Consider the following 27,342-nt stretch of genomic DNA (forward strand, 5'->3'; position numbering starts at 1 on the left):
TCATATTGAGGATCACAGGTCAACCGTGTGTGTGTTAAACATAAGACCTGTTGAAATGTTCCATCCTACAATCAACGTACCATACATGTGTTATGTAAGGAAAGGTTTATGCATATTACGTAATACAATTATGTAATGTGCATATATCGAATAAGTGTTAAAATACATCCATCATACATTTTAGTTCTTTAACAAAATGTAACCCTGTTGGATCTATGCAGAAATGATTCACCCTCTTCTGTTGTTTTTTCGTTTGTTCTTTATTGCATGTTTCACTTCATTATGTAATGTACATAATACCTCTGATTTATTACAATACAGTTATTAAAATGTTAATACGCAAATTATTTGTCCTGATATGATGTTTTCTGCATAGTTATGAAGAGCAGAGGAGAATATTTATAGGCTGTCAGTGTGTTGCCTCTCAGATGACTCAAACTTAAGAGGTCATGGATGCTTGCATTCATTCATCAACTAGACAACACAGCAAGGGTCGGATTCATAGCTTTCAAAACTATCTAAAATGCATTTATGTGCAGTTTTAATGTCTTAATTTTCTAACACTAAATAAAAAAACAAGCTTTTTCTAAAGCCACAAAGTGTTTACATGCTGACTGTTGTTTTCACTGAATCCTTGTTGCTCTCTGTCCAGTTTGTCTCTGAATCTTTTTATTCAAGATGATAAACAAAATATACATTTATAATGGCATTCATATGTGCAAATAAATAAATAAAGCAATGCACACCAATAAAACTGGGGAGGGGAAAAATTACAAATAAACAAAGAGGGGTCTTTTCATTCATCTTCCAATAACTTAAAGTCCCTTATAATCCCAGCAAATCTGCAGACCTTTTACTCTTTCAACGATGGAAAATAGTTGCAAACAAATCTTTAAATCCAGTGAAATAAGATTTTCTCTTCATTTTTGGAACCTCTTATATTTGTATGGTATGACAGTTTTAGTGTATAAATGATTCCTAATAATGTCTCATCTTGAGAAAATACTCATCCATTAGCAGTTTTTTTTCAGTGTATGCAATGACTTTAAGAGTAAAAACCTACTTAGTCTTATAAGTTATGTCCCAACTAGTATTCATATTTGCACTTAGAGTGTTTGTCTCAGCTATTGTGATTAGGATCATTCGTTAAGATTTAAGTGCAACGTGAACCAGTGGTGAAATCCGCTATTACAGTTATATTATTGCATCAACCACTGTTATAAACACTTGATAACTGATTATAGAACAGCATATGCGAAGAAACTCTGTATTTAAGACCGTATTTAATACATAGTAGTGACCAAATCAGTGAAAAAGACCACAGCAGACATTATGAGGAAAACTCCAATGATGGATTTTTATTGAGTGAGACCGAGAGAATTATAGGGGACACTAAGTACTTTTTCACAAATGAATTTTCAGTGTTAAAAAAACTCCAAAAAACGCTTTTCCTGTAATTTCAAAAAAGTCCTCTATAATAACAGAAGGGTTTTTCTGGCCTCCTAACAAAGCCCAGTTATCTGTTTCAACAAATTGCAAAGGTGGTATGATTCTTAAAAAGCCAGGAGTCACCATCTAATGCTGAACCTGGAATGTAAGCAGTCTTTAGTTGTTTTCTTTCTTTTCTTCTACATTTGTTGAACTCATTCCTCTTTCTTAAAGACAATCCATTACATTTAAAATAAAAATAAAACAAACCCCGTACAGAAATGTTACAGACTCCAGAGCAACATCACAAGCACTAACGGACATACAGACTGAGAGCCTCCTCCCACCTCCCACTCCAAAACCAAGCTACAGACCATCCGCTTAAAAAAAAAGAGAAAAGAATTAAAATCAGAAAATCAACTAAACGAAAGAAAGACGCCGCCTTTTTTCACATCTCTCGTGTTGTAAACACACCTGACACAGCCGCGGCCGAACACAAGACTTGTTTAGTCAGCTTTGTTTTTTGTGCTAAAAACCTGAACCAGTATTTACAAATTCGCTGATAAAAATATTCTTCTGGTGGTGATGGGCAGAGAGGAGGTTGTTTAGAGAGAGGGAGAGAAAACTGGGAAAGAGAAGAAGATAAAAGAAAGGAAAGGGGGAAAGAGAAAGAATGGACGGATGGATGGACAGGCGTGGTGCTACTCTGTCTTCGGGTCCTCCTTCTCGGGCTCTCCCTCTTCTTCTGGAGTTTTCTCAACCTGTGTAATAAAAGGGGCAAACCCATGAGAATCAAGCAGGATTGCCTTTGCAACAAACAGATTTATTCTTTACAGAGGAGGTGAAATTTGGAAAATTCACTTTAGTTTAGGCTATCAGTGTCTTCATTTTAGGGAATTAATTGAACTCTGTTACTTAGTATTTTTGAAATGTTATTAGGGAGAATTAAAAAGCTTAATATTTTTTCTTTTCTTTCAAGGGACTAGCCAAGTAAAGGTTGTTTAATAGTGATAGTATGTATGTAAGTGTATGTATGATTTGAGGTAGACCGATGTGTGTGTGTGTGTGTGTGTACGTATTATATTATTATTATTTTATTTTTTACCTCGTTGGTCTTAGTCTCGCCATTTTCTGATTGATTCTCCTCCTTGGATTCCTCAGCCTTTGCCTTTGCTTTCTTCTCTTCCTTTTTATCGTTCACTTCCTTCTCCTTCTGTCAGAGAGAGGAAAAGACAGGGCAAAAGAATGACTATAGAGACAAACCGAATCATGGAAACAAGTGACACAGAGTATCAGTAAAAAAGTGTGTTCATTAAAAGTGTCATTACTACAAGTACCTTGGGAGTTTTTTTCGGTTTGGGTTCAGGTTTTGGAGGGTTTGGTTTCTGAAGGGAAAAGAAAATATATGATTAATTCACAAACGTACTGTTTGATGAGAAAAATGCATATCTAAACAATGAACATAGTTAAAATAGAGCACAGTATGGTCTTTGTTGTTCTGCCCTATCCTGAATTTTACAGGTCATCTTAACGGAAAAGTCAGTGCTAATAATTTCCGAAACTATGTTTAAAGTTCCTGTAGACATTTGAGGACTTCTTAAAAATAAAATAATTATATAATGGTAACATTAAAAATCTCTTTAAAAAGAAAACAACTTACCGCCGATAATCTAGCAGACCTTCTTTGAGGCTACAAAAGGGAGAAAGAAAAAAAATCTATTTATTTGAGGGCAGGTAAGAGAGAACAGATACTTACTGTAACGCCTATTTAAAAAATCTTGTTCTTTCTCTCCATTTCACCTTCTTGTGTACCAAGCAAGCTTATACTTTAAACTCAGCAGAGTTTAAAGTACTACATAAAGGCTATTATTGGCTCTTATGTGAAATTATTTGTGGTGTTTCTCGTTTGTAATTCGATTTAGTAATTGTAATTCAAGAAGTGCCAGCTAAATAAATAAGTGTAAATGTAGATATAGAGTAAGTAATGCATTTGTAATGATTGATTACTTAAATTTGTAGCACAAAATTGCTTTAGATATTCTTAGAATATTCTTTCAGTACCTCCTCCTTGACTTCTCCATCAGTTCCCTGCAAATGAACAAAAAAAATATCATAAGTAAGAACATGGTCTATAATTGTATCAACATAAATGGCGGGAAAACCAAAAAGGCAACTTGTAGAAACATTGATAACTGCTGTTCTGCATGTTTGTAAATGTGAGGAACATGCTGGGGTGGCGGAAAAACGTGTGTGGTTAGCTCTATTAAAGGTCAAATAACTTTTATCAGAGAGGCTTTGCGTATACGTTTATTTGTCAGCGGACGGCAGTGCAAAATGGCGAGCCGATTTTTTATTTATCATTTTTCACGGAGGCATTTCACTTCACAGGCTCCACACATTTGAATAAGGAGGAGGGGCGCGATTATTCCGCCTCAACGCTGACACCTGGCGGCAAGCAGGCGTTATGACACTCCTCTTCCATGGCGAACAAAGAAAATGCGTTAAAATTGTTTAAAAACGCGAGCGCCTTTTCGCAAAATTGCCACCATTCAGAAAATTAGAGTTATCCAGCTATTTTTTAATATGCATTTTACAGCCCCTGAGCCACGATTGCGCTTATAATCGTCGGTTTTCGCGTCGCGCTGTGTTGGAGATGGAGAGAGAGAGAGGGCAGCATGGCTGCGGTTCCACGGGCATGAGATCAAGCCGAGCTTCAGCACAGCTCTGCTCCACTAAAACCCTCCTGCTGAACGCACCACCGTCGACTAAAACACCGCGATCCGGCAGAAAAAATCGCAAAATTAACAACGATTTTTTATCTGCCCACTGATTCTAAAGAAGTCGCCTGGATTTTTATTAAAAAAACATTGTCTCGAGGGCTTCCTAATTTCACGACTGATTAGTAAGGGCAAAAGTGTAGCCGTGCGCCGCGCTCGGCTTTTCTACATACCTTTCTCTTGGGCATGTTGAGTTTGAGATATTTTTCTTCTTTTATGCAAAACTAACAGGTTATCTTTTGTGATTCGTAGTTCACAGTTCAGGAGACTGTCGTCCGCTATGCACTAATTCTGTAGTAAACACAGGGCTACATTAGAGAGCCAGTGGTTGAATGGGAGGGTGGGGGCGGGGCCATGCTGTGACTGATGTTCCGCCTGTCCAATCAGCGGGCGTCTGGGTCCGCCACAGAAGAGGCAGATTCTTACCTCCGCTGTGCTTTTACGCGCGAAATCCTGAGGTGTAAATCCAACGGCGGACCTTCCTGTACAATTTCCCTCCCAACATGTTAAAATTTTGTTTGATGTGAGTGCGTTCTGCACCAAATAATGCTATGCCATATGGTTTGAAAAGGAAAAGCTCACGTTTAACCCAAGGAATAAAGACAGACCCTCCTATGTCTATATATGCTTTTTTTTAAAAAAAGTTTTTTAAGCAGATGAGGAGTAGTTCTCTTTCTATGAAAACGTGCAAATATAAGTGATAAAAATAAGTGCAAATATAATGAAACATGAAATTGCAGTCACCGTGCGCGCACATGTGGCAATCTGTAATAGAGAAGAGGAGCCACAAGACTTTTCTCACTTCTGCTTTGTTCAAGCCGAGGCTTAATCTGTGTAAGTGTTTGGGAGTGTGTCAGTGTGTGTGCGATCTACAACTGCTTACTTCCTCTGCTGCTACCCAGAACAGAGACGCCAGCACAGAGAAAACATCTCAGGCATAGATTTATAGACAGACAGACAGATATATAGATGAGAGAACTATCTGAAAGTGACACTATAGATTGGAAATTACTGAGTATTACTTTCACTCTTGAGATTTCTGTTTCTGCAACCATACAAAAAGGCATACCACTCTAAAACGTTTGGTAAGTTTCTTATAGATAGGCTATCTATATTCTTAATAAATAGATAGTTGTTGTAACTAGGCTATAATGATCTGCTTTTGTTTTCTTAACTGGTGGTTGTCTAAAGGGTTTTGAAGAGTTTATTTCGAGTATTTGTTTGATCTGGTTACATAAATCAGAGTAATCTATATTCTGAAAGGATTTTTATTAGATTTTATTAAAGAAATTATTAAGGAAGGAAGTGCAGTCAGTATGCACTATACTCCGTCATTCAGTTCTTTTTAATTCCTCATTTCAGTTTGATTTGATTCATGCCTTTTTATGATTTTGCCCTCTTATGTATGATTATACTCTGTTTTTGTATTTGATTCAAGTTTCTTCTTGAGTAAGTATTAAATGTATATTCAGTGGAGCTCGATCTGTGTTTGTGTGCGCAGGCTGCTATCATGCTCGGAGAAGCTTTCCTTCATGTTCTGAACTGCACAGAAGACACCACAAATCATGATGGACGCTCTCATACACTCTCATCCACCCTCACGACCTGTCCCGACCCCTGCATGACATACGCCACTGCCAGATCACCTCTGACACCACGAACTGTGAGAGGTGAGAGACCACAGAATTCTGGGTTATTAGGATGAGGTTGTGTTAAAAAAAACATAAAGTCATGATCTGACTGATGGCATTGGCAGATGAACAATGAAACAATATCACTTATAGACTATGAATGTGGCCCAGGTCCTGGGAACAGTCAATAAATACAAAAATAAAATTGAGGAAGGAAGTGTGGTGCTGCTGAGAATTTTAACCCACAAACTGAAAAGCCACTTAAATGCAGGTGTTACATTTGAGCATGTGGTTAAAAGGATAGTTCACCCAAAAATGAAAAGTCATAATTTGCACTCTCATATCGTTATAAAGGTGAATGATTTTTACTCTAATGCAGAATACAGAAGAATATATTTTGAAGAATGTTTCAACAGTCTCAATGTCCATACAATGAAAATCCAAAACAACTTTCATTTTATGGAATAAAATGCTTACGGGTTTTTGACATGAGGGTGAGTAAACAGTGACATTTTAAAAAATTATAATTTGGATTGAACTATGTATTTAAAGTCACCATGAAATCAAAATTGACAATGGCCCCTTTTCACAGACTTTTATGACAAGTTTCCATTGTTATCAACGTTGCAAATCTAGTAAAGTTTTGAATATTTTCATTATAAAAAAATGTAATACACATTTATAACGCTATACTTTGAGTGATATTATCTTGACAGTAAATGAGAAAAAAATGAATTAACACTGCAATGCTGTCTAATACAACTACTGAGGGAGTGATGGCAAATTGGACATCTTTCTCTCTTCTGACTGCTATAATCTATCTCTATATTTTTTCCCTCTTTTGGAAAGTTGTGGAAACACTATAACAAAATTTTTCTTTTGCTTTTAGAGCAAATGCAAATACAAAAATTATATTTCCTGTCATCTCCCTTTCACTGCTATATAAGTTTACCCAACTATGCTGACTTACTCTTCTGAGAACCCTGGAAATGTGTAAAGGGTCCATTCTTATTTTTAATTAAATATTGCAGTGTTAATGATAAATTATGTATCCATGCATTTTTCAAAAATTCATATGCCCTCGTAATCTTTAGTCAAAAACTTTAACTTCCCCTCCCCAATGCCAGCAACCTGTCAATCACAAACGACAACAATCTAATAAATTCGAGATTATAATTTTTTTTAAAAAATTTTCTTATTCAAGAACCTGTCACTTATATATACAGCACAATAGAAAATAAAATTTGATTGTAATTTCAGTTTCATGCTAACTTTAAGTGGTAATATTGTGCAATAGAATAAACCAACAAAATTCCAAGCTCATTTTAGCTAATATTTCAATTCAGTTTAGTGGCTCACAGCTACAATACATAAAACAGGAAAATTAAGAAAAAAATGACTTCCTCATTTTGGTGAGTGCCCAAGCGAATTGCACAAAAGCGGCATTTGTATGGAGACATTCAAACTGTCATTCAGTGTATCAAGTGAGCTCCAAACTCTGGGCTTTCCTACAAATTTCCACATGTTTTGGCTATTTGTTTTGTGCTATGTTAAGATGAGGCTGGTTATAGCAGTGCCTAAAACATTCTCTCTTCATGTCAGCTGGCAGGCCCGAAGGCCTGGAAAAGCCAAGGCAGTGCCGGTCCTCTGCACCCAGCAACGCTATGCCCATTCTCAGCTGTAGCAGGGAGGAACACTTGGGCATGACTCTATATTGCTCCTGGTGTTGTCCCAGCTTCTACAAGGACTATCCAGACCTCCGGCTTGCAGGTGACCGGCTGGAGCACTGGAGTCCTCATAACCCAGAGCTGCTCAACCCACTGGACAACGGACCACTGCTTCAATCTCAGGACTTGAGCTCTCTGGAGCCTTCTTTGGAGCAAAGTCAACAAGCAGTGGGTGTAACCCAGCAGGACGAGGGGTATCTTGTCATGAAGAGTGTTCAGAGCCCAGGCTGGGAGAGAAGGCTCACCAACTCCATGTTGAATGGCTATTTGGAGGTCCAAATGCTGGAGGTGTTTTGTCAGCATATGCAAAACATGGCGTGCTGTGGATCTTCATTGCTGGGCGCTGACGTCATGCCGGGACTGGTGCCCACCAGCCTGACTGTAGCCAAAGAACAAACAGCCAGTCAGGAAGAGCTGGATTCTTCATCCAATAATGTTGTGCGATACTTGAGCACTTGCTCAGCTCCAGCCACCTCCCACTTTAGCTCACCTGTGCTGCGAATTTCAGAAGATGAGTAGCCACACTTATAAACACACTCCTGCCCTCCTAAAACTTCCTGTCTTTTGACCAACACACAAATATTTTAAAGTTATCTGTGTTGTTAAAGGAATGTTCTGCGTTCAGTACCCACATAATTTGTGGCATGTTGATTACCAGAGATTTGTTTTACCTCATGCCAGGATTTTTGTAAAGCAAAAATAATGAACATTAACATACACAATGTTTCAAAAGTATAGACCTTATGTAGCCACGTTGTGTCTCTCTTTTCTGGTTTGTATTTCCACAGTATGAAGTATAGATCTTGAATGAACCGCTCGTTTTAAATTCTTCCCGGTCTACTGACATTTGTTATGACATCCACTTCAAATATTACAATGCTCATGATGACTTTTGTTAACTCTAAAATAGGTAAATCCATGTCAAAAGCTTTTTACTCTCCGAGAGCGATGCTATAGAAATTTGAGCTAGTGCAAAAACAGAATTTCAAAGACAAAATTCTAAAGATGGCTGCACGCTTGTTTCTCTGGCACATATACATGTTATCATAGGGTGTGGTCACTTGTGACCTTGTCTATGTAAAGTTACACTACTGTTCAAATGTTTGGGGTCAGTATATATATATATATTTTTAAAAGAGGTCTCTTATGCTCACAATGAAGGCTGTATTTATTCAATCAAAAATACAGTACAAAACAAAATATTGTGAAATATTGTATTGTAAAATGCAATTTATTTAATTCATTATTTCATGTAATTTACAGCCTCATTACTCCAGTCTTCAGTGTCACATGATCCTTCAGAATATCCTAATACAGTATGCTGATTTGGTGCTCAAGAAACATTTCTTATTATTAGCAAATCTGAAAAACTACTCTGAAAAAAACTATTTTTTTGATAAATAGAAAGATAGAAAGAACAGCATTTATTTGAAATGGAAATCTTTTGTCAAATTATAAATGTGTTTACTGTCACTTTTGATCAATTTGATGCATCCTTGCTGAATAAAAGTGTTAATTACTTATATTTTTTTAAACCTGACCCTTAACTTTTGGACAGTAGTTTACTTCTAAATTGTATACCTGCTATCTAGCATGATATATACAAGCAATGTAACATAATCTGTAATGCCTTGTGTTAACATGGAGCAAACTCCACTCACAGGAATTATTATTATTTATTATATTATTATTAGTAGTAATGCACAACCAGACATTCATCCAGCCGCCTATAAAAATAGTCCCACCTCAAAGGTATGATTTTGGCTATGTTACAGATAGAATAGTGAATGATGAATGTTTTTTTTTTTAATACATATGAGTGCTTTAACAAACATGAGTCTCACATTTCTTTATTTAGACTTTCCAGATTGCTGAACTCTTTTACTTCCATTGTAAATACTAAATTGCCTACGTAATTATTACTGTAACTGCAATTTTTGCTTTTTTTATTTAAAAAACAAACAAAAAAAACTAAGGGGCAGTTCTGTTATAATGTTTAAAATGTTTTTCTGTTATAATCAACATTCTGCCACAAATTCTGTCAATAGAGCTTAACTTTTGTTTAACTCAGAACATTAGTTTAATTTACATTTTCATTAATGCTAATTCATCCTTTCCAGACCTCATAGACTGACAAATTGTGACCAACTGCAAATCCCTCAGAAAACCCACAAACAAGTCCAATGTCACAGCAGAGCGCCTCTTTTCTTTTTACTCATCCACAATCCTCCCCTCTCCTCTTCCATTGTAAGCTTCCATCAACATTGTATGTTTAGAAGAAGAGGAACCGAAGTCATGCTGTCATGTGTAGACTGTGTAATGACATCTATAAATGTTACCACTTCCTACTAAACAGCCAATCAAATGTTGTTTATCTCCATCAGTCCTGCTGCTAAATGCTACTTTCACTTTCCCTGTAATCATAATAAAGCGGTAATAATGAATTTAAACTTTATTAGCTTATGTCCTCAGTTCTATATATAGTGCCATGATTCAGTTAAATCAATTCCTTTTTCCATGAGATGTTTTGGTAATGTTTCAATAATGTGAAACTTAAATAAGTGTTTTTAAATACTGCCACCTGCTGTTCTTACTGTAAAATGACACCCAGGCGCAGAGAACAAATGCTGATATTGTGCTCACGCCCTCTGCTGGGAGCGTTCGGAACGGCGGCCAATCTCACCATCAAGGGTTATGTCATACTGGGCCATGGCATTGTCCTTCACCCAGAGCTGTGAGACCTCAACTGTTTATAACATCGATATTTACAGCTAAAATACACGCATTATATTAATATACGCTATATTAAGAATTTCATTTTATTGTAGTAATGAATGGAAATAGCTTAAATGCCTTTGCTGACATGATGTTTTGACGTCGCTCTGACGTCACATTCAGGGAGGTGCAGACATAACAGTTAACGGGCCATGAGTAATGTGTTTGTGTGCATGCTGATATCCTGGCACCGGTACACAGGAGCCAAACTCACAGCATCATCAACAGGATTAACTGTTAACTGTGATCTGTAAATGTGTTCGCATGTGTGTGTGTCTGTGTGTGTTAATCTGATCTGTGCCAATGGCTACTTCACACTCTTGTAGCTGCTCTGTGGGCATCTAAGCGGGCTCTTTAGCCTGGCACCATTTCGCAAACCATAATACCAGATGGACCGCTCTCTCTCTTTCTCTCTCTCCACTAGTCCTGGAAGTTGCCCAGGCCAACATTTAATCTAGTCCCTTGCCATATTTTGATGTCCTGTGGTAGTGGGACAGGAATAGGGTGACAGAAGTCCCGAAAAATCCGAATCCGGCCCTGATTGTCCCGAAAATTATACCAAAGCAAAATCTTAAGTAGTTATTGCTAACTACTCTCCGTGGAGGTTGAGTCGTGAAGAGAGCGCAAGTTGCAGCAGCCGCGAGCTCAGTGAATGAATGTGCAGGCAGCCAGTCGTAAAGGATTGATTTGTGGTACATACTTCGGCAATGAACAATGACTAAATATTAGACTACAACCACCCCCACCATCCTTTTTTAAAGGATTTTCCCTATTTATCATCGGAGATCCAGTACCCCCAATATTTAGTCTTTCTGTGCATTTGCGTTAATTTGAGCAGCACAGTTTTGTGTTCTCTGTCTATTTTATCGGGTGACCCGGTTTCCCTGGCTCGGTCGGTGGCGGTTACCTCACTCTGCTGAGCAGCTATTGGTTTAGCTGGCGCACTCTACGACTTTTGCCATACGAGTGATATTGGGCTGCGGTGACGTAAGAGAACGGGCGCGCAGAAAATTTTCCAGACGCGGACGGAGGAGCGAGCTCGTGTAAACCCGAAACAGTCCAACCGAGAGAGGGAACCGAGAGAGAGGGAGAGCGAGAGAGGGAGGTAGGGAGAGAGAGAGAGAGAGAGAGAGAGAGAGAGAGAGAGAGAGACGCATACAAGCACGCATACCAAGTAGCCGTTTACAAGGCACTCGGTTGCATCTCGCGCTCAGTATCGGACCCAGTGGAGCTGTTCAGCGTTTATCGGTAGTGTCACCGAACAGTCCCCACGCTCATGGAACCGCTGACCCATGTGATACTGCAGCGTTGCGAGCGCGGAAGGGAGGGGGGCGAGAGACACATCCCCCCCTGCATCTCCACTCGATAGACTGGAGAAGCAGGTGCACACTTGGGAGAGAGAGAGAGAGAGAGAGAGAGAGAGAGAGAGAGCTGGAGGGGGGGCGGGTTAGAGTCGCGCGCGTGGATCTCTCCGTCGCAGTCCTCCGCGAGGATGTATCCAACAGCAAGACTCCTGCCGCGCGCGCGCTGCCGTCAATGTAACGGAATCACATGTGCCCCTGTGATCTAACGGCGGTTCTGATCTGTTTTTCTGGGTTCGGATGGTCCGCGCGCTCCATACACAATTCAACCGGGATATCAACGCACACCAGCCATGGCGCTGGTCATGGAACCCATCAGCAAATGGTCCCCAAAGCAGGTGCTGGACTGGATGAAAGGTAAAAAAAAACATTTGTCCCCCCGCAGTACCTCTGCATGACCTATAGCCGATGGGAAAGGAATGGGTGAGCGGGAAGAGCGTCTCGGCTGCATGCGTGCTGTTCTCGTCTCTGCCTGTGCCGTGCAGTGAGGTATTGATCGCGCTTGTGTGCCATTTTGCGCCTTTACTCGGCGCACCATGGTGTGTGTGATCTGCACAGCGCTACACGGGTCGCGCAATAGGGGGTGTGCGTGTGGTCTGGGGATGCGTGATATCTATGTGTGTCTGTGTGCGCGCGCTCGCGTGTTTTGCAAGTAGATTAGCAAAAACGGTTATAATGACAAAGGGCGACATGGCGTTTCCATACAGTGCCTAAAATATACATATACGTGCATGTGTGAACACACACACACACACACACACACACACACACACACACACACACACACAGAGAGAGAGAGAGAGATGGAGAGAGAGAGAGAGAGAGAGAGAGTGCTGTTTCCAGCCTCAGTGAATAAATCTCCCTCTCGCGCAGTGATAACTAGCACCATGGACAGAACCAGGCCGTCGCGCACTGTGCTGCGCTGCAGATGCGCGTAATATTGGGACCAGAAGAGGGATGACGGTATCTGTGGAAACCAGCTGAGCTTTGACAGTCCCCCCATGACAAACATTTACTCCTTTAAACTAATTAGTATCTATTTTTATGTCATTGGGGTTTAATTACCATAAGTAATCCATTAGTAGCCTATCTTTTTAAATGTTTTCAAATAGATTCTTGTGCTTCCTACAGAGACTAGAATATTAACTTTGTCACAGTACATTCTAGTTCTTATTTATTTGCTTCTAGTCACTATCCTAATATGGACATGTATCTATTCCATTGTTACTGGAAAAAGATTGTATATTCATTGCTTGAATTATGTTACTTCTACCTATTTCTGTATAACTGTTTATTAGGGATGAATTCAGGTTGATTGGGACACTTTTCCCCAGTCATCTCAATGACCAAAAAGGTCCCAATCAATCTAAATTCACCCTATGTAGTAGTTGACCTATTTATTTCTTATGTACTTCTAACAATCTTAATAGTTATCATTATAGTGTCACTTTATTTATTAGATAGACCCTCTTTTATGAGAGATTATTGTGTCTTTCCCAATTGTACAATAACATAAAAATATATAGTATGTATTTTTAGGAAAACTAGGTTAAAATAGCTTTGCATAAACCCATCCAGAAGAAAGCAAGGGAGAGTAGGCTATCCGAATGCTGCTAGCCGATAGTTGAAGGCACACCATGCAGGTTTCATCATGCAGTTATAGCTCAGGGATGTGGACTTGGCCTTTCCTTTTTGGGAAAAACTGATGGCATTTTCAAAAAGCTATACAATCTGACATGACAGTTGGTATCTTATTGGAAATAATTTTCCATTAATGACATGCTCTTCTTTAGATGACATGCAAAAACACTCTGATGGATGATACGATATAAGTAGAACACAATGGACCAGCTGTGGTGGAGAGACATAAGGCCGAAATACCAGCAAGATCAGATGCAATCTGAAGTGAAGTTTAAGGGCATTAGTGCACATGACATTCAGCTGCTCATAATCTCTACTCATGAGCATTTCAACGGTCAGATAGCCTTTGCCACCAATCTAATAATGGACAAGTGTACACAGGTGAATCAATAATGGTTGTGATCTCTATGTCCAAAACACCCATACTTTAATGAAATTCTTAAGCCAATTATATGTCCCTCAGGTCTCTTCTGTATCTATTAATGTACAGTACCCTCCACTAGTATTGGCATCCTTGGTAAATATGAGCAAAGTCGGCTGTGAAAATAAATCTGCATTGTTTATCCTTTTGATCTTTCATAAAAAAAAATCACAAAATTCTAACCTTTCATTTAAGTAAAATAATTGAAAGTGGGGGAAACTCACATTATAAAATCAAATTCATGATGGCCAAAATTATTGGCACCCCTAGATATTCTTATGAGTAAAATATCACTGAAGTTTAATCCCATTCATATTTACATTTTTTTTAGCACACCAGGGTGACTAGGAGCATGAAATTGTCCAGCCACAATCTCCTGTTCCACAGGAGTATAAATATGAGGAAACACAAAGGCCAAATTCCCTTAATCATCCTTCACAATGAGTAAAACCAAAAAATATAGCTCTGATGTGCAGCAAAAGATTGTTGAGCATCACAAAATAAAGAGTGGCTGTAAGAAAATAGCTAAAGCATTGAAAATCCTTATTTCCACCATCAGGGCAATAATCAACAAGTCCCAATCAACTAAAGATGTTATGAATCTGCCAGGAAGAGGACGTGTGTCTATATCGTCCTAATGCACGGCGAGGAGGAAGGTTTGAGTGGCCAAAGGCTCTCCAAGGATCACAGATGGAGAATTGCAGAGATTAGTTGGGACTTGGAGTCAGAAAGCCTACATTTTTTTTATCAAACAGCTCCTACATAACCCGAAGTTGTTCGGGAGGGTTTCAAGAAAAAACCTCTTCACACATCTGAAAACAAACACCAGCATATTCAGTTGTCAGACATGACTGGAACTTTAAAAGGGACAGGGTTTTATGTTAAGATGAAACTAAAAATTAGCTTTTTGGTAGCAAACCTTCTAGATGTGTTTGGTGCAGACAGGGATAAAAAGTACCCCATGCCCACGGTTAAATATACTGCTGGATCTTTAATGTTGTGGGCCTATTATCTTTTTGCTGGAGGTCCTGGACATCTTGTTCAGATCCAAGAGTGGGGTGGGGTGAACTGAGGAGAAGAAGCACCAACTTGGAGCTGGGAATCTGAAGGATCTGGAGAGATTCTGTATGGAGGAATGGTCTCTGATCTCTTTTCCTGTGTTCTCCAAACTCATCAGACATTATAGAAGAAGACTCAGAGCTGTTATCTTGGGAAAAATACATTGCAATAATTGGGTGCCAATAATTGTGGCCAACGTGAACTAGAAAAAAACATTTATTTCATAATGTGAGTGTACCCCCCCCCCCCCCACACACACACACACACTTTCAATTGTTTTGCTTCAATGAAAAGTTAGAATTTTGTGAATGAAAGATCAAAAGAATAAACAATGCAGATTTATTGTCACAGCCGCCTTTGCACATATTTACCAAGGGTGCCAATACTGATCAGTCTTTCGTTCATTGCTATTATTGGAATAACTGCCTTGTAAGTTCATGTATTTAATGGGTTAGTGTTTCCAACAGAATTGTAACAGTTCAGTAAAGATTTGTCAGATTAATTCAAACCATTTTACAAGAACAATTTATTAAAAAAAGCAGCCATTTGTTCATGAATTGGATTACTCTGCTCACTCTGTTTGTTTTCAATTCACCAAAAAGAACCTTCTAAAAACAGTAATTTGTTTGTGAATAGGATTGCCGTGTTTGTTTCTGATTCACTAAAGAGAACCGGCTGACAAGAGTCATTTGTTCATGAATTGGATTATCCAGATCACGCTGTATGTTTTTATTCACAGGAAGAACCAGCTCAAAATAGTAATTTTTTTGTTTATTGGACTAAACTGTTCACGTTGTATGCTTTTTTTTGCGTGGAACCACTTCAATATTTCAACAGAGAGATTCTTCTTGACACTGTTTCGTGGTGCACAGTCTTTATATTTGATCACAATTCATTATAGACTGCAAACTCAAATTGATAAAATTTGATTTTCTTCACCATGGCATTCTTCGCCACGCGATTGCGTGATCTGTATTTTTTTAGAACTGTACATTTATGCAATATGGACACCTCTAAATTGATATTACTCTTAATTGTAACATTTCTGTTAAGCTCCTTTGAAACGATATGTATTGTGAAAAGTGCTATAACTGTATTGAATTGAATTCTCCCCTGTGCAGGATTACTGATTAGTTCTGTATTTTAGATAACTAGGTTTCACGGCCAGTTGTGCAGGATGGTTTCCATTTTCAGGAACCCTGTTCACTGTCTCAGATGCAACTGCAAACTATATCTGCTTGAGCATAATCTTCACAATTACTGCTGACGAAGAGTTTGTCAGACCTCAGAACACCTGATACTGGGTCATTTTGCTGGTATTGATGCTTTCTATTGATTTGCATCAAATTTTCATAGAGATTCTGCACAAGAAAACATCTCTCAGCATGATTGTTTTGTGTTTATTGTTTACTGTTTATTTCCTAAATTGTAGTCATTGCCATATTTATTGTTTACTGTTTATTTCCTAAATTGTAGCCATTGCCATATTTCTGTTATGTGTGTTTTTCATTCGTTTTCTTACACTTGGCAGAATGTCAATAGAAAAAACTTGCATGCAGGGATGTGACATGTGCTGATGATGTCTAGAGATAATCTGCCTCCTCTAACATTACAGACATCTTGTAATATAAAACTCTGCTGCATGCCCAGTTTTGACCTTTAAAACTTACATTTGAAAGATCATCATGCAGGTTGACATATGATAGGGTCAGTTAGGACTGTGGATATGCATTTGGTTCAGCAGTTATTGTTAAAGGGTTAGTTCACCCAAAAACGAAAATTCTGTCATTATTCTGTCATGTTGTTTCAAACCCGTAAGACTTTCTTTCATCTTCAGAACAGAAATGAATATTTTTTTGAGGAAACCTGAGAGCTTTCTGTCCCTCCATTGACAGCTACACAACTGACAGTTTGACGCTTCAAAAAGTTCATAAAAAGATCGTAAAACTAATCCATTTGAATTGAGCGGTTTAGTCAAAAATTTTCTGAAGAGACACAATCGCTTTTTATGATGAAGAAATTTAATTCAGGCTTTCAGTTGTGGTAAACGGAAGCTCAAGCATGTTTGGATGACGTGCAAGAACCAATGAGGTTCATTCTCCTGTTACGCATCACGTTTGAGCTTCCACAAGAATCAATGAGGTTTGTTCTGGCGGGTCAAGCAGCTTCAGTTGAGCTTCTGTTTATGTTTGCTGATCAATGTCTATATGTGAATAAAACCGGTCAATTCAAATGGATTAGTTTTACGATCTCTTTATGAACTTTTTGAAGTATCAAAGTGTCAGTTGCGTAGCTGTCAATGGAGGGACAGAAATCTCATAGATTTCATCAAAAAGATAATTTGTGTTCCGAAGAGGAATGAGACTTACGGGTTTGGAACTACATGAGGGTTAGTAAATGATGATAGAATTTTCATTTTTGGGTGAACTAACCCTTTAAGGTTATCCATATAGTTGTAGTTTTAATATAGTATTGATATTGCAATTCTTTCAAATGTGTTCCGTTTAACAGAAAAAATTGTCAATAGAATGTACTACTTGGAGTTTGTCTCACTGCAGTGGTTCTTCCCAGTGTTCATTGCTACTGTTGCTCTTCTGTCACTTATCAGAGCATTTATCTCCACCGTTCTCTGTTAACAAAATGAGTGCACACTCCATAAGCCCTAGTGGCTCACCTGTTTCATCTAATAAAATCTTTCCAGAAGCCTAATTTCATTTGTAAACCTATTCCGCTTGTTTGTATCTCTGTATATTTTAGGGGTTTTAATAGATGACTGATGTCCATGTGTAAATAATCAAATGCCTCAGCCTTTTCGAACCAGCTTTATATTATTGCAATGTCAGCAGTATATGTAACTGAACATTGTGTAATCTTTCCCATTTTATCTCCGTTTATTGGTCAACTAAAGTCACATTTTACTTGACAGGGTCTTGACAGTTCCAAGTCTTTTGTGAAAACTACAGATTGTACTTCCGTATTTTTGTATCCCCGCTCACATACAGTTTGATTGAGCCCAGTGTATTATGGTTGTTAAAGTTTTTATAACTTTCAGGCAAATTGAAACACCACAACCCTTTTTCTCTGTTTTCGCTGGTCATACAGTGCAGATTGATTAAAAACATTATCCCATTATTTAAATTATCCTATTAAATGTTGGCTGTTTCAAATTCAGATCAGAATAACCTACTATCACATTACTTTCACTGTTGCTACAGTATACAGCATGCAAATTTTATGCCAGCATGAAAATCCCGGATGAGCTGTAATACATTTGCCAAAATGTGCGTTATACAACAGAGCTCACTGCCCTGGCCTGAATACTATATTCCATAATGGAAAGTGCTCAATTTGACCTTCAATTTTCAGTGTGATAAAGATATCACAAGTTATATCACCCATCATTTTTAACACCCTTTTCTCGACTCGTTATTTAATTAGACTACCAAGAATGAAGACATTATAAGACACCGCAATAAAAGAAATCAATAAAAATGCTCAATAACTATTTTTACACATAATAGGGTCATGTTGTAGAATACTTCTGTTTGTGATGTTTATCAATGCATACTGCTTCACATAATGCTTTTAAAAATAGTTGGCAGTTTAGTTTGCAGTACATTATTCTATTTGAACACTGCATTTTCTTATCCAACAGATACAGACACAACTTTAGCACCTGTCCTTGACTTTCATAGTTTCATTGCAATTTGGTAGATGTATTCATCAGACTAACCTTAAGCCACGGAGTACACAGTTAATACATACCCATGAAATCAAAGTCTGGAAATTTGTGGCTTTTAGTTCAAGTTAGCTTTGAGGCCATATATTTGCCAGTGTATTCCAAAAACTTTATTTATCTATCTTTAAAAAAAAAAAAATATCATGTACTATTTGAAATGCCCCATTAGAACATACTGTTAAACTATTTACATTTATGGATTTGGCAGATTCCTTTATTCAAAGTGACACACATTGCATTTAGTCTTGCTTTCCTAGAAATCAAATCCATAACCTTGGTGTTGATAGCACCGTGCTCTGCTGCTTACAGGATGGCTGAATATGAAGTAATATTCAAGCTATTTCATGGAAATTCTTAACAGTCTGGTTTTTCGCAAAACCTAACATTTAAATAGATGTACAAGACTGACTGTCTGAAGGGGGAGATGGGAGAAAGAGTGAACTCAAAAAGAGGCAAACCAGCACAGGTGATGAGCTCAATTCAAACATTCTCTTCTGTGCTGATTTCAGACACTGCAAAAGAACTTATTTGATGAATACCTTCAATTTAATAAACCCAAAACAAATTGACTGCATTTGTGGGGAAAGTGCTCTGCACTCCCTCACCTTGCCTGAGCTGAGTGTTTTATCACTCATTACCTGCTCTTCCTGAAGCTGTGAAGGTCAGGTTCTCTTAGCCTACTAATACAGAATGCTCCAGGCACTCATTTAAAATGATTTCAAATGGTGGATCACCTTCCAAATATAGGCCTATCTAAAATTATTCTTCACGCATAGTCATGCATTTCAGGATTTTAACCCGTCACAACACCACACGTGTGAAACAGGCTAGTGATAGGAGAAACAAAGCTTTTCGAAACTTTGAATCAATTGTTCCATTTGCTTCATAAAATGAGTCACTGTTTCAGTGCGTTCGAATCGCTAATCGCTGGTTTGAAACAAATGATTCGCAAAGGTTTTGAACCTTCATGAAGCGTGTTTTGAATTCATTAAAACTCTCACTTTCACACTAACAGCGTTTCTGCTCGTTTTGATAGAGGAAATAGAGATAGGCTATCTAGGTTGCTAAATTGAGTATATTTTAAGAGATAAAAAAAGAAAATCACTTAATTTAATTTACATGAGAAATAGAAATTAGAAATAGAAAATTCAAGTATAGAAATTAGTACAAAACTAATTATGAAAGTTTCTTTTATTTTTCAGTGCATTTGTTTTACAATATATGGCTGTTACTGTCATGAGATTAATATTATAACTATTATTATGTAGTAGTGTAATGTAGACATCACAACTAAAAGATTTTTGAGTTTTTCTTTGTTCAACTTGCACACTAAGTATGGGTTGGAGCTCTTAATTTTGAACTCTCAAAGTGCACCAGATTGATGAATTTAACATTAAAAAGCACAACATTTTCTTACAGGGGAGCATGCGTCCGAACCCTCCTAGGGGGACAGAGGTCCACTCACCACAGATTTAACAAAAATCCTGTGGGAAACACTGGAATTGCTATGCCAATGCAGCTTATAGATTGTTTTAGGATTCATCACTGTGGAGTATATAGTTCAATTGTATTTTACAATTAGTAGATACTGTATTTCATCTGTTAACTCTTACTCATTCCTACTCACTCATTACATGGCATTAGTGGTTTTAAGGAATAGGAGTTGGTATACATATTCAAGGGCGTGCAAAGATCGGTTGTGTTTATGATGTGTTTATTAGTGGGCCGATTTTTTGTCCCAGTCCAGCCCTGCATGCTACATACAGGCCTGTGCACGAGTAGCACGAAAGAAGCGTGTATTCATTTCAGAGCCCATTAACAGGGGTCCGTAATCTAGCTTTTATTTTTTATTTTTTTATTTTTTACTGAAATCAGCCAAAATGCACTATGAAAGTAATTATCTCCACAATGTTTTACAATAAACCTGGCGTTTCTGAATAAATCTTTGTTGTTGACTATTGATGGAACAGATCACAAAATTCACGGTTCGGGAGTTTAATTTATTACTTAAAGCTCACTTGAAGTTCTTTGATAGATACTACATCAAAAACTACTAGCCTAACTGATAAAGTTCACACATTATTTAAAACAAGTGAACATTCAGTAATAAAATAAGAACAAATACACAAATTAAGCAGAGATGAATACTAAATAACAAAGTTACAAAGTCTAACAGTAGTATTCAGGTACAGAAATAAATAATTAAGCCTAAATGTAAAATAACACTATTTGTTCACTGTAGAAATTATAGTTTCATCTTTGTTAAAGCTGTATTTTTTTGTTTTATTAATATTAATGACACAAGACATAGTTAGGTGCGTGCTGTCACTTTAAGACAGACTACACGGACCAAAAAAAACTGACAAACATCCGTTTCTTTCTCATCTGTTCACTTATGACATAGGCCTAAAGGAGAGAATACTTGAAATAGAAATCTTTTATTAGGCTACATTATAAATGTCTTTACTGTCACTGTAAAGTTTAGTATTTGATCACCAATAGAGTGAGGTTGTACATTTTGTGATAAACATGAAAGAATAGCCTTAAGAGCAAAGAGACAAAATGTATGACATGTTCTGTCATTTATGATCATTGGGATGGTCAAAGGACTTTCAAGAAGTATAAATACAGGTGGTGAACAGATTTAAAGAAAAGAACTCCAAGATGTCCGGTGTCCAAAGTGGGGTGTATCAGAAGAACCTGAAACAGCAGCAACTGGGCTTGAAACGTTAGGATGTTTGCGAGCTTGTGTCTGAGTGAGTGTTTGATAATTTTCTAAGGGGTTTCCTCACGATGAGTCACCTCTCTTAGTGGGAGGGACCAGAATCATTTTTTCCCTTTGTCAGCTGTTCTTGGATCAGCGTAGATTTGTTAGCGCAGATGTGAGATGGTGGGATGTAAACCAGAAGAGTGGACTTGAAGAGATTTTGTGTGTGTGTTTCTAAAAGGAGGCCATTCTCATAGAGAATTGCATGTAATTATGCATGATAATTACCTTTTTTTTCCATGATGAAGTACTCTCTCCTGTCCCAGCTTAATATGCAGAGACTACGCTGCAAAAGGGGAAAATGGATAGTTTATACATTGAAGATGTATCCATCTATCTGATGGGTTGGTGAAATCTTCTTTAGTCTTGTTAATTTAGTCATATTAAACATTTAAATATTTGTATAAAATATATAAATAGCCTATATATTCAAATATTTTTAGTATGTCATATTTATATCTATATAGCTATATATATTATATTATATTTTTTCCCTTCCAATAATAATAACAAAAAAAAACTATACCATGAAGCCTGTTTAGGTGGTTAGCCAGGTATGTTTCAGTTTAGTTTGTGCCAACCCTGGGTTTTAGGCACCATGAAAGTGGTTTGGCTTTTAGCAGTATTCATTGCCATAGTACCTTATGCTCAACAGCTAAACGTATGCTCACAGTCACACTACATGATTTTTGGCTGGAATTTGCAGTTTTCCAAGGTCTACAAATCCCCGGATTGCAGTCAAATTGGTGCTTGTTGCAGTGCCGATGGTCGTAAAGTAAGCAGGTCACACAGGTTCGCACACTACAAGATCACGTGACAATATATCAAATATGTTTTAAAAATAACGCAACGCCTGTGACTGCTCGAGGCAGGCTAAGATCAGGACACTGCGTTGTTTTTAAAACCTGTTTGATATTATTGTCACGTGATCTTGTAGTGTGTGCAATGCAACGACAAGATGGATGGACAAACAAAGCATTTTGTCTTCATGTACGAGGCACTTCACTGAATTTGTACTTAGAAAATATTTAACAAAATGTGGACAATGTCTAAATTTTTTTGGCAATATTGTAAGTATTTATTTGTGTTACTATTTGTGAGACCAAATTAAAAATACAATATAGAAGGAAATGTCTCCTTCAAACCCATTACAGTCTTCAAACGTCACTCTATTCTCAACTATTCTTTTGAAAAAAATAGGATTAAAAGTGAAGGCATTTCTTGCAGACCACACTGTAAAAATCGTTCAGTTCACTTACTTAAACAAATCTAGTAAACCCATAGCCTTAAAATTATTAAGTAAATAAACGTAATGCTTAATTGAAAAAAATTAAGATATGTGAACTTGAGAATTCCACTTTCCATTTCGATTAAGCATGATGTTTATTTACTTAATTTTAAGGCAACAGGTTTCCTCAATTTTTTATTATTTATATAAAAAGTTTTAAAAAAAGTTTTAAAAGTTAAGTTTTAATTCAACTGATCACTTTTTACAGTCCACCTGACATGTTAAGGACTAACACAGTAAAATAGTGGTTTTAGTTAAATATCTAAATTGAATTGGGAAATTGCCTGAGGTGGGAAAAATATAATATGTTGATATGTATCTAATGATGTGGGATATTTAGAAAATTAATTTCAGCTATATGTAGTTTAATCAAAAATCCAAGTTGAAATATTACTGAATCCCAGGAATGACCCTAGAACTAATCCAGCCGATCACAGTGCATATGGCATTAACAGGAAATCTCGTAATCCCTTGAGCGAATTTCTCACTTGAATTTACTTTTTTTTCACTTTTTCCCCCGCTGTTGTTCAGAACAGTCTCTTGACCAAATTTCTTGTAGGTCCCTTTCATAAGGGAACTCGCACTTCGTCTAAATATTTATTTTCAGAAGTGTGCTGACCCTTGCCCAAGATATTTAATGCCGGGTGACACACATAAACTGTGCGTTTCTGTCTGGGTGAAGAGCACGCACAGGCGGTTCTCAAGGGAGCCGCCTGTGCAAACTGTGAGCGTTTTTCTTTGAGATTGCTCCGCTCTCGTCTGGCCCTCCTCTCGAGTGAGGAGGGCTCAGCATCTGGACCTCGTGGTTCAGGTCCCGCTCGGGCTGAGGCAGAGCGGCGACTTACATCATGGGGTTCACAGAAAGACCTCGCCGATCGCCTTGAGAGGGTGTAAACCTCTCAGACTATTCGGCGGCTGACGAGGGTGAGTTGCAGGTGGATGAGGAAGACTATTCTCCTACTGTTCCTGCAGCGAGTGCTCTTCAGGATGAGCAGGAGATGACTGATGAGGGTGATAATCAGGTAGATCCTGAACCCTCTCAGCCAGCCTGCCCCGTGTATGCTGAGCTGTTGGATGTTATGGAACGAGCCGCTGGCAGGCTGCAGCTGCCCGGGCGGTGTGTTAGGGGAGAGACCACTCGCGGCTGGCTCGACGATCGATTTCTCGATTGAGAGGGCATGGAAGAACCCATACTCTGCCCAGATCCACCGACATCAGCGGGCTAGTTTCCTCCCATGGTGGGAGTCGTTCGGCCAAGGCCCGCCCCCTTCTCTGCATTCGGGGGTGAGAAAACTAATGCAGGTTGGTGCAGAGGCATGGCCTAATTGAAGGCCTAGAGGCATGGCCTTATTGAAGGCCTAGGGTTAGGCCTTCAGTAAGGCCTCCCCGGTACAATAGGTCTTTTTGAACAAGGTTTAGGTCGTCTTTCGCCTCACAAAGAGACAGGTTTGGTGTATGCCTATACACCTATACACCGTGCAGAACTAATATATGGACCCAGGCCGCCAGAATCGGCTCCACTCAGCTCGCTGAGCTACCTGCTCGAGTGATGGGTTGTAGGTGGGTGGCTTGCAATCAAGCCCTACAAGCCCCTGCCATGGGCGCAGATAAGGTTCTGTTACCCCTAGAGCCACTAGTAGGCCCGAACCCTGTTGAATCTGAGGGTTAGGTGGTGGCACTCCCCTGGTAGGTAGTGAGTACCCCACTTTCAGTTCTGTATTATTCTACCTCGCACCACTATGGCTCGGGTCGAGCGGGAAGTTTTAAACTTCACTTCCTTTTTTGGTTTCGAAGTACGCTCCCGTAAAGCATAAGCATTGCCATGAGCTGACGCCCATGTGTACAGTTGCTTAAAGGTTGTTGCTTTGTTGCTGAGTACACTGCCTTTGGCATTGTGACTAGGTACCAGGATGCTGTAGGCGCTGTATAAAAAAACGTATCTTCCAACGAAGGCTGCGCGGTTAGGTGGTAGGCCTCAGCAGGCCTTGACCAGGCAGGGATTGAGGCCAGTTTACCTCTGGTGGTTGGCCTTAGTAGTTCGGGCAGTAGACTCACTGATGGGTAGTAGGCCTTAACAGGCCTCCTCGGTGGTGAGTCCCAACATTGTGGGACATACATTATAGCCGCGACCAGTTTGCTAGCCGTATTAGGCCTCCTGTGGGTGGCCGAAATAGTTATGTTGGTGTAGTATGGTTCCCAACAGTGTATGTTTGTAGCAGAATAGACTTGCTATCAGCTAGTAGGCCCGACCAAACTTCCCTGATAGGCAAGTCCCCAGCAGTGTGAAGATGGCTGACAGCACTGACTTGCTTCAGACCTAGTAGGCCTCTTTTAGTCGTCTAAGTGAGTCTCAAGTGACGGGTATATAAAACAGCAGTCTTGATGGTCAGACTCTGACCTTCATGGGGTCTTCAACTCTGAGCCCCATCATGGGGTGCTCGACTGTTATTTCACTGGCCAATCAGACAATTGGCCTCAGTGGGCCTCACTGGAGGTGAGCCCCGATTAAGATCAGCCAAATAGGTTTGACCACTGTCAGGCAGTTGGCCTTATCAGGCCACCATGTAGCTCAGTCCCCCACCTCTCTGGTTCGTGGCATTTTTTTTCTTACATAAGAAGACTTTCAGGAGGCTGCTCCGAGACTGAGACACAGGACTTGCTGGCCTTAGCAGGCCTCCCTGGGACTGACACCCGGATTCAGGGATCACGGCTAGTGTTACTTTCGTTAACAAAAATTGTGACTAAATATCGTCGTCAACGAACCTTTATCACGTGACGAAAACGAGACGAGACGCAACGTAAATGCTGGGCATGTGACGATGTCACTTGCGACGACGTCACTTCCTCAAGCCCCACTCGCGGCATTATTTAGAAGATGCAGCTGCCTGAGTTACGCCTGTTTCACACAGACTCCGTGTGTAGTGCGTATGCGGTGCGCGTTGCGGTGCGTATGTGGCGCAGGAGCAGCACACGCTATTGTGCTTTCACATATGCTGCGTTTGCAGTGTGCAACTGATCTACGGCTGTACCACAAACACAACATTTATTCTCTATTCTTTATTTCAAATCAATATTTTTATTATCAGCGACTTTTATAAAAAAGTAGTAGTTATAGGTCTACACTCTTTCACAGACGTATTCACGTTTAAACTCAATACACAAAAAAACGTAGGCTATTATTCAATTCATTACTTCTATATAGATTTCTATGTTGAGTTGCTCAAACAAGTGGCAAAACATTTAAACATGTAGGTCTACTTGTGTTAAAATCGCAAACATTTTAAATTAAAACATACAATTGACAAAAATAGCTCTCTCATACCTTTTCTTTTGCATTTAAATCTTTTTTTACAAGAAATATTGTGAGTCACAAATAACTTGTTTTTCCACCTCCACGAAGAGTAGCTACATACATTATGTCGTGTTGTTGAGGTACTGTGTAGTTTTCCTTGCTTTAATTACCCCGGGCTTAAAGTAAAAAAGAAAATGACTGAAAAATAATAGTATAATTTAATTAAATGCATTTATGGTGAGATTACAATATTTTCATGTCAATCCGTGTTCATTCTGACCACGAACCATGTGCTGTTCTTTAATTCAGCGCGTGCAGCACAGCAAAAATAGAGTCGGTGCGGAAACGATTTCTGTACTGCTGTATACACACCGCTCCTGGAACGCATTGCTGGACCGCATCAGCGTGCAGTGTGAAAGCTGTAACCTGTTAACATGGGTACGGGAAAAAATAAGCACCACATACGCACTGCAAACGGAGTATGTGTGAAACAGGTGTTAGCATAAACGACAACAAACAAAGTTAAGTCTGACACAGAGAAAGGGACTGATAATGGCCGGCCAGCCGGGGTTCGTTTTTAGGAGAAAAAGAAGAAATGACATTTGGAAAAACTTTCATTTCATCATGTGTGTACTTCTAACAGGTTTGGTAGGTAAAATAAATATGTTGTAAATTCAAATCTGAGCGTCTTCCGTGTCTGGAATGGATGTATTCTTGAGTCAGCAAGGTAACAATAATAAAATAACCTTGTTTGAAATAAGTTTGGCTAAAAGAAAATTTTGGTTTTGTCTATACTAGACTATATTGACTGGGTTAAATAGAATTGCATTACTAAAAAGAGACTAATATACAATTTTCATTTCCTAAAACTAGACTAAATGTCATCAGTTTCTTTCCGTTGACTAAAACTAGACTAAAATGTCATAAATTTACGTCGACTAAAACTAGACAAAAATAGTCATGGATAATTCTGACTAAAATGGTCAGACTTTTAGGGTGCTTTCACATCTGTAGCTTGGTTCATTTGGTCCGGACCAAGGGCAAAAACTTATACTTTGTAGAATTTTTCAGGCGTTTTGGTTCGTTTCACACCACTCTGATTGCTCTGGTCCGAATCAGTTGATGAGTTGATGAAACGAACCAAAATGCAGTCAAGTGACAACATCCACATCACTCGTTGGCCAGATGTGTCTTGAACGTATTTCCATAATTGCACTTCGATTGGTCAGAATTAACATGCAGGAAAATTCCAACAGAACTCCCGGAAGTAAACAAAGAGGGGGAAAATACGGCAGACAACACGCTGCTTTTTACTATGGAGAGCTGTTAGCCAAACAAAGCAAAGATTTCGCTGTTTGTTTTAGAGCAAGCTTTTGTAGATTGACCTGTAGGGGGCAATCTAATCTAATGCCGTTCGACTTTGGCTTAAAAGTAGC

General features: G+C 38.7%; 3 protein-coding genes across 4 annotated transcripts in view; 2 read left to right on the plus strand and 1 right to left on the minus strand.

Moving 5' to 3' along the window:
• Nucleotides 1-1,333: 1,333 nt before the first annotated feature.
• hmgn7 (high mobility group nucleosomal binding domain 7) lies at nt 1,334-4,570 on the minus strand. Its single transcript, XM_077241194.1, has 6 exons — nt 4,379-4,570; nt 3,490-3,516; nt 3,089-3,118; nt 2,766-2,813; nt 2,534-2,641; nt 1,334-2,189 (listed from the first exon to the last, which is right to left on the minus strand). Exons 1-6 carry the CDS (start codon nt 4,391-4,393, stop codon nt 2,130-2,132), a joined length of 288 nt encoding a protein of 95 aa, XP_077097309.1. The 5' UTR covers nt 4,394-4,570; the 3' UTR covers nt 1,334-2,129.
• Nucleotides 4,571-4,876: 306 nt separating this feature from the next.
• LOC143748920 (uncharacterized) lies at nt 4,877-9,916 on the plus strand. Of its 2 annotated transcripts, none has more exons than XM_077241196.1 (3): nt 4,877-5,039; nt 5,707-5,875; nt 7,439-8,686. In XM_077241196.1, exons 2-3 carry the CDS (start codon nt 5,716-5,718, stop codon nt 8,080-8,082), a joined length of 804 nt encoding a protein of 267 aa, XP_077097311.1. In that variant the 5' UTR covers nt 4,877-5,039; nt 5,707-5,715; the 3' UTR covers nt 8,083-8,686. The 2 variants fall into 2 exon arrangements, with proteins under 2 accessions (XP_077097311.1, XP_077097310.1); XM_077241195.1 differs by lacking the exon at nt 4,877-5,039 and adding an exon at nt 5,066-5,290 and having other exon boundaries at nt 7,439-9,916.
• A 1,478-nt stretch (nt 9,917-11,394) lies between these two features.
• Nucleotides 11,395-27,342, plus strand: part of LOC143748921 (connector enhancer of kinase suppressor of ras 2) — a 53,517-nt gene continuing 37,569 nt past the window's right edge. The window contains exon 1 of the mRNA XM_077241197.1: nt 11,395-12,056. Coding sequence (XP_077097312.1) covers nt 11,993-12,056 — 64 coding nt within the window. The 5' untranslated portion in view covers nt 11,395-11,992. The remainder of the gene's footprint in view (nt 12,057-27,342) is intronic.

This window comes from Siphateles boraxobius, unplaced genomic scaffold (assembly GCF_051911475.1).
Source record: "Siphateles boraxobius isolate OS27281-9 unplaced genomic scaffold, OSU_SipBor_1 24, whole genome shotgun sequence".
Taxonomy (NCBI): Eukaryota; Metazoa; Chordata; class Actinopteri; order Cypriniformes; family Leuciscidae; genus Siphateles; species Siphateles boraxobius.